The sequence below is a fragment of the Podarcis muralis genome, chromosome 5 (genome assembly GCF_964188315.1).
Source record: "Podarcis muralis chromosome 5, rPodMur119.hap1.1, whole genome shotgun sequence".
In the NCBI taxonomy this organism is placed as follows: Eukaryota; Metazoa; Chordata; class Lepidosauria; order Squamata; family Lacertidae; genus Podarcis; species Podarcis muralis.
This window is the reverse complement of record NC_135659.1, coordinates 43,880,648-43,893,870: the sequence shown is the minus strand read 5'-3', so window position 1 is coordinate 43,893,870 and position 13,223 is coordinate 43,880,648. Positions and strand designations below refer to the sequence as shown.

The 13,223-nt window shown below is 42.6% G+C and overlaps 1 protein-coding gene across 1 annotated transcript in view; it reads right to left on the bottom strand.

Annotated features, from left to right (window-relative positions):
* Nucleotides 1–1,197: 1,197 nt before the first annotated feature.
* The window catches only part of FYB2 (FYN binding protein 2), a 36,216-nt gene continuing 24,190 nt past the window's right edge, over nucleotides 1,198–13,223 (bottom strand). The window contains 8 exon segments of the mRNA XM_028733346.2: nucleotides 1,198–1,880; nucleotides 2,216–2,249; nucleotides 3,195–3,354; nucleotides 4,791–4,887; nucleotides 7,297–7,357; nucleotides 8,447–8,475; nucleotides 10,313–10,402; nucleotides 11,637–11,706. Coding sequence (XP_028589179.2) covers nucleotides 1,871–1,880; nucleotides 2,216–2,249; nucleotides 3,195–3,354; nucleotides 4,791–4,887; nucleotides 7,297–7,357; nucleotides 8,447–8,475; nucleotides 10,313–10,402; nucleotides 11,637–11,706 — 551 coding nt within the window. The 3' untranslated portion in view covers nucleotides 1,198–1,870.

The following is a 13,223-nucleotide window of genomic DNA, read 5'->3' as shown; positions in this document are numbered from 1 at the left end:
AACTGACATGACTATCAAGGAAATATCTCAATTTTTGCCATCAAAATAATCAATTTTTCATTCCTACAATCCAGCTCCGGTGGTTGCATATCAAAGAGACTGACAAGCCAAGTCAAAGTAATTAACGATAAGTTTATCTAACGTGGAAACTGTTGATTTACACAAATCCACATTTCTTCTGAGTTTTCTCCTGAGATTATGGAAGTTCAATATTTTGTGCTGACAAACCTGTGTTTTGTAGGCTTAAGCCACTTTGAAAGCAAGTGTGCATGTCAGCACACTTAATTCTGTCCACATGTTAGAAAATCAAAACTCCAGGGTATCAAATTCTAAAGAAGTTCTTGCTTGAGACTGGGATTTGGCTTTTATTCAGATTTCCCCCACCATGCTGTACTATCTGGTCATTGTAACAAGTGCCATTTCTACAATTGGCTTTCCATAATGAATCATGTTTTCTAACAAAGCCAATCAGTTGATATAAAATCTCTTAACAACATCTTGAAATAAACAGAAACTCTAATTTGATTGTGCAAACTTGAAACAATGCAGTTTTCAAGGTCTCTGTGCACAAGGTGCCTATTTTTACCAATCTGCACTAGTTTTGCTTTGTTTAGTGAGTCTTCTAGAATGTTGTTGTTGTTGTTTAGTCGTTTAGTCATGTCCAACTCTTTGTGACCCCATGGACCAGAGCATGCCAGGCACTCCTGACTTCTACTGCCTCCCGCAGTTTGGTCAAACTCATGCTGGTAGCTTCAAGAACACTGTCCAACCATCTTGTCCTCTGTCGTCCCCTTCTCCTTGTGCCCTCCATCTTTCCCAACATCAGGGTCTTTTTCAGGGAGACCCTGGAAAAGGGTCTTTTCAAGGGAGACCCTCTTCTACAGTAAGTTCAGATACTCATTGCACATACTCCCATTCAACCCTTCTTTGCACAGTTTACCAAGGGATGCCTGGCTGTGATGATACTGTAAATCTAGAGGGAAACTAGCCCATTTACCACAAAACCAGAAGAAGAGGCCAACATGCATGTGTGTCAAGGCCTCTCATCTTTGAACTAGGTCCCCCCCCCCCAAGGCCATTTGTTCTTAACTCAAAGCTACTTTCCTTCTTTTATTTAAGCTACTTACAGATTAAGTTAAATAAAAACAGGAAGCCAAGTTTTAAGCAGCATCGCCTTCAAAAACAATCTATTAAATGTCAATTCATACTTCATTTTATTTACATCTACAAGGAATGTTTCAAGTATGCCAACAGCACATCTAATATGTACAGGGATTGATGCAGACTTAATATAGGAGCATACAGGACAAATGCCAAGGCTTACATTTTCATCATTGACAACACACACACAGACCAGCTGTTTCACACACAAAATGGTAAGTATGCTGGCCATGATCCAAGGAACCAAGGTGATTTCTGCACACGCACAGGAAGTTTACATGTTCTCCATCTGTCATAACTGAAAATCCTCTTGTTCAGGAGGGGATGGGAGCTGGAAACAAAATCCGACGAAAGCCTCCTATACATATGCAGGTTCATTAACTATGTGCGCTAGGGTCTTGGGATCCCTGCAGTTAGCTAGAATCTAAATTATCAAGTCACACAAATGGCACAGCATGAACTTGAAAAACAATTTTGAACTTGCAATATTGGAAAGCAACCATGCTCAACTCCTTGTCTATCATTCAAGCAAGTGGCAGCTGTTAACTGTGAGCTACTGAAGAATTCAAGCTTAGCATTCAGTTTGCCATCGACAACTCAATTCTATTTCTTCCCACGCAAAGAAGTTTCTTACTGGTGCTTATTTTCGGTGGATGCCATCGATACATCATCACTTCATAGGAAACAGTTGTGCTGCAGATGTACAGTACTAATGTCTGCTACAAAAGAAAAGGCACAAGTTTATCCCAGCTTTGCACATGGGTATTTATTTATCGGTGATAAATACATTGGGAAACAAAAGAAGCAACTCCCTTAGTGTTTGACTTAGAACTCAGCAACTTTAAAATATGATCATGGAGCATCCAGAAAGTATAAAACAATGCAGCTATGTAAGAACACAAATCATTCCCAAAATAAAATTATAAAGGAGCCTCTTACTTTAATTGTCTCAAAGAACATACAAAACTACCAGATCCTGCCACACTAAACCTCAAGCAAAAATGCTTATGAAATTGTTCTCTTAACATCGGGATAAAAAATACACAAAACCTACCTGAAATTCAAGTGTTCTAGTAGCACAAATCCATCTAGGAAAGAATAAAATAAATTATATTCATAAATCTTAATATTTTAGGCATATGCAAAATCCTCCAAACATACCGTATTTTTCCATCTATGATGCCCCTTATTTGGGGGGACTCAGATTTAAGAAAATGGGAGAAGATGTATCTGTGTATAAGATGCCCCCTAACCTTTGACATTTTTAAGGAAAAAGACCTAGTCATACACGGATAAATACGGTAAATGCCTTAAAACTGGTGAATAGTCAAAGATAAGCCAAGAATAAGTTTTCCTAATTCAAACTGCCAGAGTCAAATACTGATCCAAGTAAACAATCCATAGCCCATCATTGGTAGCAGAGTTTTGGTTTCTGGAGAAAAGGGAGTCTGGTTCTCAGCTGTAGAAGGGTCTGGGGAGCCCAGAATTTCATTTGAGCTACTTACACATTCAGATTGCTTCCTTGCAATACCCAATGCCCAGTTTGTGATAATCGAGACTGCCAACTATCCTCTCACCCACCCATACTGTTTTGTTTAAAGGTAAAGGTACCCCTGCCCGTACGGGCCAGTCTTGTGCGCCCATCTCACTTAAGAGGCCGGGGGCCAGCGCTGTCCGGAGACACTTCGGGGTCACGTGGCCAGCGTGACAAAGCTGCATCTGGCGAGCCAGCACCAGCGCAGCACACGGAAACACCGTTTACCTTCCCGCCATTAAGCAGTCCCTATTTATCTACTTGCACCCGAGGATGCTTTTGAACTGCTAGGTTGGCAGGCGCTGGGACCGAGCAGTGGGAGCGCACCCCGCCGCGGGGATTCGAACCGCCGACCTTTTGATCGGCAAGCCCTAGGCGCTGAGGCTTTTACCCACAGTGCCATCCGCGTCCCTGTTTTGTTTTGTTTTGTTGTAAACTGTTTTGTTTACGCTCTGCTTAAAACGTGGCCGTTCCATTTAACACCACTCGGAAAACTTACATTTGCCTTCAGAATTCCGACATATCAATTGGTTCCCTTCCGTAATATCAATGACTTCAAGTTGCTCGCCTGCCGTGATCCTCAAGTCAAGTTTTCCTTTGGTCAAAGTATTTGAGCAGTGTGCAACTGCGGTATTGATTACCCCAATCTCCTTATCATACTGAGAGAAGGGAATAAGAAAATAAATATAGATGCAATCCAAAGTACACTTACTGGAAAAAGACCCATTGAAAATAATGGGGTTACTTTCAATTAAGCATGGATAGCCAAAAGGGCTTGGGCAACCTGAATGGTTCTTTGAACAAAAGATATACACAAACTTACATCGCAAGCTGCTTTGCAAAGTCTCATGTTTCAGAAGTAGGCTGCCACACAGCATCGGGATGGCTGAGCATATGGATGAATGTTTGAGAAATACAAGGCCAAACCTTCATTGGCCATGCAGAAGAAAGAACTAGTTGTATTATTATTTGGATTTCAGGCTATATCATGAGTTTGAACATTTCTAATCACTATTAGAGAGGATCTGCAGCCTTCTGAATAGACCTTGAAATATATGAATGATGCCTACGGTTTGTTTGGTTTTGTTTGTTTAAAAATAATCCTAGTATCCAACCCACCAGGTATTAAAGGTAAAGGTAAAGGACCCCTGATGGTTAAGACCAGTCGCGAACGACTCTGGGGTTGCGGTGCTCATCTTGCTTTACTGGCCGAGGGAGCTGGCGTTTGTCCGCAGACAGTTTTTCTGGGTCATGTGGCCAGCATGACTAAGCCGCTTCTGGCGAAACCAGAGCAGCGCATGGAAATGCCGTTTACCAGGTATTAGGGCTCCCAAAATATAGCAGCAGCAAGGTTGATTTCCCCAAAGTCTCAGAAGCAGATTTAAAATGAAAATGAACACTAGATTTTTTAAAAAAAATTAGACTGTTTCAGTTCAACTCCATTAAATAATAAACTATGGAAAACATTAGGAGGGGACAGCTAGAAACATGTAACAAGTGCTGTCTCCAGCATCGTAAATCCTAACCATCACCACCTAAAACACTATAAAGATCATACAAACAGTTCCTGACGGTGTTCAGCTGCTGGAAAGTGTCAAGCATCAAAACTGGGATAACCTCTTAGGAGGTTTATGTCCTGGCTTACCAGAGACATCATATAAGTAGCTGGAAATACTCCTGACTGGGTTCAAGCAGCTGATTTGAAAAATCAGCATCAGATCTAGAAAACATTTCCTTGTATTGGAGCCCTATTTTAGTATGTTTCTAGCAAACATGTGCCATAATGATTGCTGCGTTCTGCAGCCTACAATTCTTCAGGTTCTTCTATACTTTGCAGCTCGCAGGTTTCTATCTGAACCAACGCCCAGAATCCTTGGCAAACTGCTGAAAAATTACCTATGCAACTAATGACAAAATAATTTAAACAGAACAGTTTTCTGGAACGTTGCAGCTCACAGTTCTGTACATGACAGGAGGTGACAGATTGTGCAATAGACTTTCATGCACCATACACATGCAAGAGTTGACTCTGTATTGCAGGTAACCATGCCAACATATTCCAAGCTTTTTGCAAAAACAGAATAAGGAAACCTACCATGAACTTCTCTCTAAACTGCTTTTCTTCTTTTGTCATCTTGCTATTCTTCTCTAAAGCATGTTTCTTGACTTTGAAGAAATTTCTTGAGGAAGGCCTATGAAGAAAGAATATACATATGATAAACCAGCAACTCAATGTAAGCAATTCAGAACAAAAGTGGGATGGTATTGGAATAAGATGGAGACATATAAGAGCACTTTTCACAAGTGAGAAGAAAGCATCCCTGTTGAGTATAATTATCTGGAAGCAAGTCCCACTGAACTCAATGGAACTTACTTCTGCATAGACATGAAAAGGAAAATGTCACAAATCTCACTGAACATAATTCAGAATAACATGCATAGGAGTCTGTTGTAAGAATGCCAATTAATCTAGAAGATATCATTTGTAAAAGTTATTAAGGGAGAAAATTTATTAAGCCAAATGTATTTTCTAGTCAACATAGACTTTATATCCAATTTAAATTACTTCTATCCTGCATCTCTAAATGTTAGCTTTACAATACAGGAATTGTGTCTACGTATGCACGTAAACTTTTTAAATACCAAAAGGACAGAAGAACAAAAGGACACTAGCAAATATTAGAGAAATAAAAAATTACAGCCTAGTTTGGAGGCAATGAGAAACCATGATTTGTTGCTACAGAAGTGAGCCTTGGAGAGCCTTGGGCTTGTGTTCCCTCTCTTCTATCAAACATGATTTCAAACCAACCATGGTTCCCTTGATGTCCAAACACAGGAACATCCAGTTTGCTTAAACTACAATTAGTGAGAGAACAAGCATGGTTTCAGAACCCGATTTATTTTCACTAATTATAGTTTGTGGAGCGGGGGATCAACTACAGTTGCTTCAAGGCTTTCCATTACTAATATTTAGTGAGGAGCAAAGAGAGTAGCTTTATTTCAGGATAGATTCCCATAGCTTCCTGAAGCAAATAGGAAATAATGACAAATACACCTTTTCATGGCATTTTGGGGCCGTCAACATTTCTCCACCAACCCTTCTCTTTTGACTTGAAGAACTTTAACTTCCCATTTTATGAATCTCATTTTTCTCTCCAGAGAAAAGGGGAAACACCAGGTTTCCTAATGGCACACATGCTGCAAAAAATGCTGATGCTCCAAAGAGAGACAATGAGTATCAGCGAGATCAACCACAATACCCCACACAAACAGGCCTCATTTCATGCACCACTGAATCACAAAAACATTTTCCAATAGGAATCATGTAGTTACAGCAGTACACAGACTTGCAGTTCAATAGGTTGCAAGTGGAGAACCAAGCAGTTTTATTCAGCTATAGAGCTGAAAGGGATTTTTTATATATATAAAAAATGTAAACATAGAACAGATGTCAAAAATTAAAATTTCCTTCGAATGCCGCATGAATTTCATCTCCATGGCTTTCTACCCCACGAAGAGACAGTTATACATTTAGTAGTCAATTATTCTCATGCTGCTGAAAAACTAATTCGTTTTTATCATGCTCATTTGCACCATCTCTATCTCCGACACACATTCTCACACTGCACACATACATACATTCATATAGACATGCAGTGCACACACCCATTCATTCTCACTAACATTCACACACACATCCACACACTTTCTATAACCTCCCCACCTCATCCAACTGTAATTAAACTTGAAAACTTGAAGCTTATTTGCAATCTAATTGAGGCAGGGGGTGGTTTTGTTTGGGGGGGGTGTCACTGTGCATGATGACAGGAGGGTTAACCCTTCCTTCCCAAGCTGCAAGTCTTCCCCTCCAAAATGCCCCCTGGCTCTGTATTTAGGCTTGAGAAAAGTCTCCTATTGCATTCAATAGGAGGCTTTTTCAAGCTTACATGTGGTGTGGGAGGTTGTGGGGGATGGGCTGCAGAGCTCCACATGGGGAGGCCTCCTAGGCAGGATGTGACCACAGGTGCCAGCAGCCAGCACGCACACACACACGCGCACACACACACACACACACACACCCCACCATGGATTCAAGACTCAAGCTTGTCATCACATCTGTTAAGCCATTGCCACAATTCACAAACTGGGTGTGTGTGTGTGTGTGTGTGTGTGTGTGTGTGATCCTGGATCCACACGAAAAGCAGTCTATGGGGTACATCTATGCTGCAAACCTGTTTTGTTTTTGTCGTGCTATCATGGCCCCTCCAAAGATTGCTAGAAATGTGTTGCTTGGGGAGAATGCCAATAATTTTCAGAAATCGCTAGCTCCCTTTGCACAAAGGGGATGCTCTTAAGATCTGCTGAGACTGTAGCATAAATAAAACCAAATGCATATCCTTCATATTCCGAGGCAGATGGTGTGGCTCAAAATGGAGTACTGGCGGTATTCGTGCTCAAATAAATTCACTGTGGACTATGTATTAAGCAAGCATACCGGGAGGTCCATTTTCAGAGCAGCAGAATCATTTACATAACACTACTGCTGGCAATAGAATTTTGGTTATGAGAGCAAAATGTCATTTATCACAGTTTTTACCTACTTTGTATCATTTTGTTCTGCGTCGATGTTGTCATACACCATGCTTTCTGGGGCCATAACATCTGTTGTCAAAAGCACATGTGGATGTTATTATCTGTCATTTACAGTGTACCTAAACTTTCCTAAGTGCTGTACAAAGATTTTTAAACAGGCCACATCCCCTGCCTACAGGTTTATAATCTCATAGACATGACACAAAAGGAGACAAAGTGATCTGGAGCAGGGCCATAGGTAGGGGGGGGGGGTGTGGGCCCCGCCAGGGGCACAGGTGAGAGTGGGGGTGCCAAATCAGCTAAAATATGTCCATAAATATGTCTATAAATAAAAATATTGATTATTGCCTCATAAGAAAAGGTTTTTAAAATTGGGTGAAATGAATGGGTGGAGGAAGGGGTTTGAGGAGAAGGGAAAGAAGAACTAATTTGTCCATGGATGGGGTGCAATCTGGATGGTTCTGCCAGGGGCGCAAGATCACCTAGCTACGGCTCTGATCTGGAGCAGGACATGGGAGAAAAGGGAAACACACACAGATGAGCAACTGTCCATTAAAGTTTCAGCATTGCAACAGTTAACTCAGTTACAAACAATACTGTAATCCAGGGGCACTGCTGGACTCCAGCTCCTGTTTCTCTTCTACAAGCCATTTAATGCACACATCGGAAATTAAACCTGCCTCAACATCTAAATCAATTCACAAAGCGTCTAATTGTTCAAAAATCCAGAAAGTGGATAACCTGCTCTTCAAATCAGGGAAATTGCCCCCTCTCAAATCCTAGGCAACTTGCTTGTGGCATGAGGGTCATTTGCCTTCCCAGCACCTGTATAATAAGCCTTAAAATTGCTAAGCAAGCAGTAACCTTTGAAAATAACATTCTGGTTTGTATGAAATATAGCTCTGTGGGTTTTCAGTGCACACAAAGGCAGATTCATCCTGCAAGATCAGTGGCAGTAGGTGCATGAAAATATGTCTGGGCTGCATTTAGTTGTAAACAATTGTTATGATGTAAATTATAGGCTGGGTTATAAAAACCAGCAATTACATCTCGTGACCTGTCTACTTCTCCATCCTCAGTGTCAGAGACACCTCACCTCCACAACCCCAATGTGTTCAAAAAGGGAGGCAGTTTCCAGTATGGGACACATCAGCTTACCCAGATTTGGTGCAGAACTGGAAAGGATGCTGAGGAGAAAAACAAAGCAAAATCTAAGTTGTGTGTTTCCAACATGGTTCATAAATTTCAGTACTGGTTGTATGCAATTAAAGACTTTGAAGAAGGCTTTTGCATGCACACATCCACTTTCTCATCACACTTACATTTTGGATGAACATTAGAACAAATTGTTAGACATCTGCTACCTAACCATATCCAGTCCTGTTTACAGTATTATGCTAACATGGCTAAGTAACACCGAGAATAAATCAATGCTGCAGGGAGGAATAGAATATATGAAAAGACAAGGAGAAAAGTGGCCTCAAGAGTTTATGAGCTATTTGACTTCTACACATAGGACTCTGTTTCTTATCAGTCTTAACCAGTGTTAATCAGAGATTATGGGAGTTGGAGTCCAACCCAGAGGGCTGCGGTCTCTCCATCTGTGCCATACACTCCTTTTGAACCCAACTCTTTTAAAACTCATTTTAAAAAATCCTTTGTTGTTGTTTAGTCGTTTAGTTGTGTCCGACTCTTTGTGACCCCATGGACCAGAGCACGCCAGGCACTCCTGTCTTCCACTGCCTCCCACAGTTTGGTCAAACTCATGCTGGTAGCTTCGAGAACACTATCCAACCATCTCGTCCTCTGCTGTCCCCTTCTCCTTGTGCCCTCAATCTTCAGGATCTTCAGGAGCCTCAGCTTCAGGATCTGTCCTTGCAGTGAACACTGAGGGCTGATTTCCTTCAGAATGGATAGGTTTGATCTTCTTGAAGTCCATGGGACTCTCAAGAGTCTCTTCCAGCATCATAATTCAAAAGCATCAATTCTTTGGCGATCAGCCTTCTTTATGGTCCAGCTCTCACTTCCATATATCACTACTGGGGATCCTTACGTATCCATATATCCATCATGGCAAACACCATTTTGTAACTAACAGCAGGTACGTAATTATAAGAGTTACATTTGTAAAGTCCTGGGGGTGTTTTGTCCAATAGAGCTCCTACTGACTTGAGCAGCAACAAGATCATAGGACCAGTGGAAGAAGAGTGGGCAAAGAAGAGAGCCTAACATGACTACACTATTCTAAGGTGAGCCAGCTATGCAGAGAGGCTGATGCAGAAGGAAGCCAGCTGAAATGTATGCAAGCACTAGTGAGCAGCTGAGCATGAAACAACTGTTCAAGGTGTTAGAATTCCTTTGGCAGGTTGCACAACAGATCCTGGAATTACAAGTTACATAATCATTTTCTTGAGAATCCTGGCAAGGGTGGGGAGAGGGAAGGTCTGTAGCTAGAGCATTTGCCCTATGTGCAGAAGGTCCCTGGTTCAGTCCCCAGCATGTTGCGGTAGGGCTGGGACAGATTCTGGTCTGAAGCCTTGGAGAGCTACTGCCAATCAGTATAGACTAGTGTTTCCCATACATGGGTTTCCAACTGTTTTTGGACTACAACTCCCATCATCCCCGACCACTGGTCCTGATGGCTAGAGCTGATGGGAGTTGTAGTCCAAAACCAGCTGGAGGCCCAAGTTTGGGAAACACTTGTATAGGCAATACTGAACTAGATAGAGTAATGGTCTCTCTCAGCCAGCTTCCTATATTCCCCCGTGTTTTGATCCCAAAGAGATACAAAAATAGATAAAATGTAATTATCTGTTGAGTATTGGCAAGCATTTGACATTATCAGCTGCCCTTTCCTCTCTCCAAATGCCAGAATTGGGGGCTGACACCTTTTCAGTACAGACACAGTCCTGGGCTCCAGGCAGCTTTATAGTCACATGCACATGAAGCCCGCTAGTAAATCAAGGAAAATTACTTTGTTTTCAGGATAAAGGGCAGCTGTTGATTTAAATTACGACTACATACCGCGAATTCTCTTTTAAGTGTGAATTCTTCATTTTGAATTTTCCTTTTTTGAAAAATTTCCCAAGTCCCTTTAACTTTTCTTTGACATCACTAGGTAAAGAGAAGGTTAAAAACATCAGATTAAACCATCAGATTAAAACATCAGATTAACTGGGAAGTTATGCACATTCATCCTTTATCACCATTTATGAATGTGAAGTTGATTGGCAATAAGGTTAAGACTAGCAAAAGGCAATCATTCTGAGCACGGCAGATTCGTAATTAATGTCTGGAATTCAATACCACAATATGTAGTTGTCAGGGCCGCCTCAGGTCCCAGCTCACAAGAGACCAACGCCAAGTCCACTTTATTTACAAAAGTCTTTATTGAAGTACATTGTTTGTTCCACAGCCGAGGCGCGCAGCCCCACGTCTGTTACGCTTAGACCGCTGAAGTCCCCTCTGAATCAGTCCCGCCTCTACACCAGTTTAAGAGGCTTGTGCTGGTCCACCTCTTCCTGTCCTTCCTTTTCCGCAGGGTCTTTCTGCCCCCCTGGGTTCCTTCCCTCCTGCTTTCCCCTGACGCTGAGTCCCCAGACGCCTGCTCCCCCCTCCTCCGTGCTTTGGGACCAGGCTCCTCCTCCGGGCTCTCCGCATTTCCGCGCGCCTCCACATTTGAACTTGGCGCGCGTTCGCTACCCCTGACCTTCCTCTTGACAGTTATACTACTCTCTGTACTACTCTCCGCCCCTTCCGGCAGGACGCCTTGCCCCGATCTCCTTCCCCTCTCTGCTTCCTGCTCTGCTCCGTGTGTCACACTGGGAACTCCACCCTCTTCACTCCGTTCCGGCTGGGAAGCCGGCCCCGATCTCCCACTCCCACTCGGGGTTTCCCTGCTGCTCCCCTGCTCCTGACGAGTCCCCCCTGTGGCTCCCCTTGGCCTGACCAGGGGCGCCCCCTTTTGGGAATCCTCCGATTCACTTGAGAGACTCATGGAAGCCCTCAAGTCATTGTCATCCTCCTCCTCCTCGTTCCTGGATTCTTCCCCCTCGCTCTCAGTCTCCTCCCTCATCTGTGCCTCTCTCCCTGAACCCCTGACAGTAGTCATTTCTACTAACCTAAGAGGTATTTGAAAGGGATTAGACAAATCCATGGTATAGAGGTCTAAATGGAACATGGGTGTTCTGAGGGACTACTAGATACTGTTTATTTATTTAAATGAGTATCTTTCCTTTTCACCAATGGTGTTCAAAAGTGAAAATTCATAGGTTTTTGCCTTCATAGTGTGTGAAAACCTACTTAAGCTGCCAGTTCTGAGGTAAAAGACAGGAAACAAAGCACTCACTCTGACTTGGTTGAACTATAGCCTTCACTTCGAACATCCTCATAGGTTTCTTCACAGGCATACTCTGAAACTTGATATACATTTAGATCTCTTTAATACCACAATTCCCAGCAGTGAATTATTATCTGAACATAAAGTCAAATGCTCGGAGATGTTAAGGGATGTAGCAACGAAGTTTAATGTACAACAGACCTTTTATTATACCTTATTAACATAGCACAAGCATTTCTTTGAAGCCTTAAGCAGAAACCCCCTCTGCAATCCAAACTCGGTGGCCAGCCACCGCTGCATCCACATTGCTACTACAGTACTATAGATGGCAACAATTTTCTGCATGTCCAACTGATACACAATTGCTGATTTGCAGGTCCTTTGGGGCCTGGGAGAGGGCAGAATGGGGTGGGGAGAGCAGAATAGGGGGGCTTATGTGGGGGGACACCTGTGCAAAATGGTTGCTGCCTGTACGGTGCTCAAGCTGGCCAGGGCAGATGGAGGGCAAGAAAAATGCCTCTTCCCTGCACCAGCTCCCCAACTGGTAAAGGAAAGACACTTGGATCAGACCTGTTGCCATCACATGATGGCACAGGGACATCTCTGTTCCAACAGTGCCTAGCTCCATCCTCTCCCCTGAAATGCCCTGTTTGGGCATGGGGGTGGGGAGTCCACTATCTACCACCTGTGGTAGCTTCTGCTGGCCTACTGTTTGGGTATGGAGAAGTGGGACACTCCTCAGAAGCAGTGACAGAGCAGGGCTGGACGGAGGGATACCTCTGCCTCATCCAAACCCCTTCCAGCATGGCAGATTGGTCTGTGTGTATGGATTGCCTTGTAAATTGTTGTGAAGGAGAAGGAAGGGTCAAGTGAATTTCAAATTCAGCACATCTTACAAGGGGAATAACCCACAGGACTACTTCCACATAAAAGAAAGGCACTATTGGAAGGTCAATAAGCATTGAATTATTCAACCTATAAACCTCTACATGAGGACATGTTAAATGAGCTATACCTATATGGTGCTTTAACTAGTGTCTTTAAAATACCAACTTATTTTAATAAGCTTTGCTAATACTATACAGCCCATATACTCCCAGAGCAAAAAAAGAGAAGTCTATAAAATAACTGAACCAGAAGACCAGATTAGAAACTAGCACTTTCCCCTCAACTAAACCTCAACATAAAGACACATTTAAAAAACAGGGATAACTATGACTTCCACCATCACACACGGAATGGCTGCTGTTAAGTATTATTGTGGGCTAATCAGTCTCTCATAAAAGGGCCATTTTTGTCCCTGACAGTACGATTATAACCCCTGAACATTTTAAATGCAGTTGCTTCAAATATAGTTAAGCAGGCAAATTGAATCTGCTCACTCACAAGGGGTTTGACTCATGCATAGTTGGAGATAGTTAGCCACTAACTTTAAGCCCCATTGATTTCAGTGGGCCTGTTCAAAGTATGATAATAACTGACCCAAAGTCACTCAGTAAACTTTTGTGATGGATCCATATGATCACTTGGCCTAACTTAGGAAAGCAAGGGTAGGGGGTATGCTGCCTTGAGCTCTTTCAGTAAAAAACTGTAGTA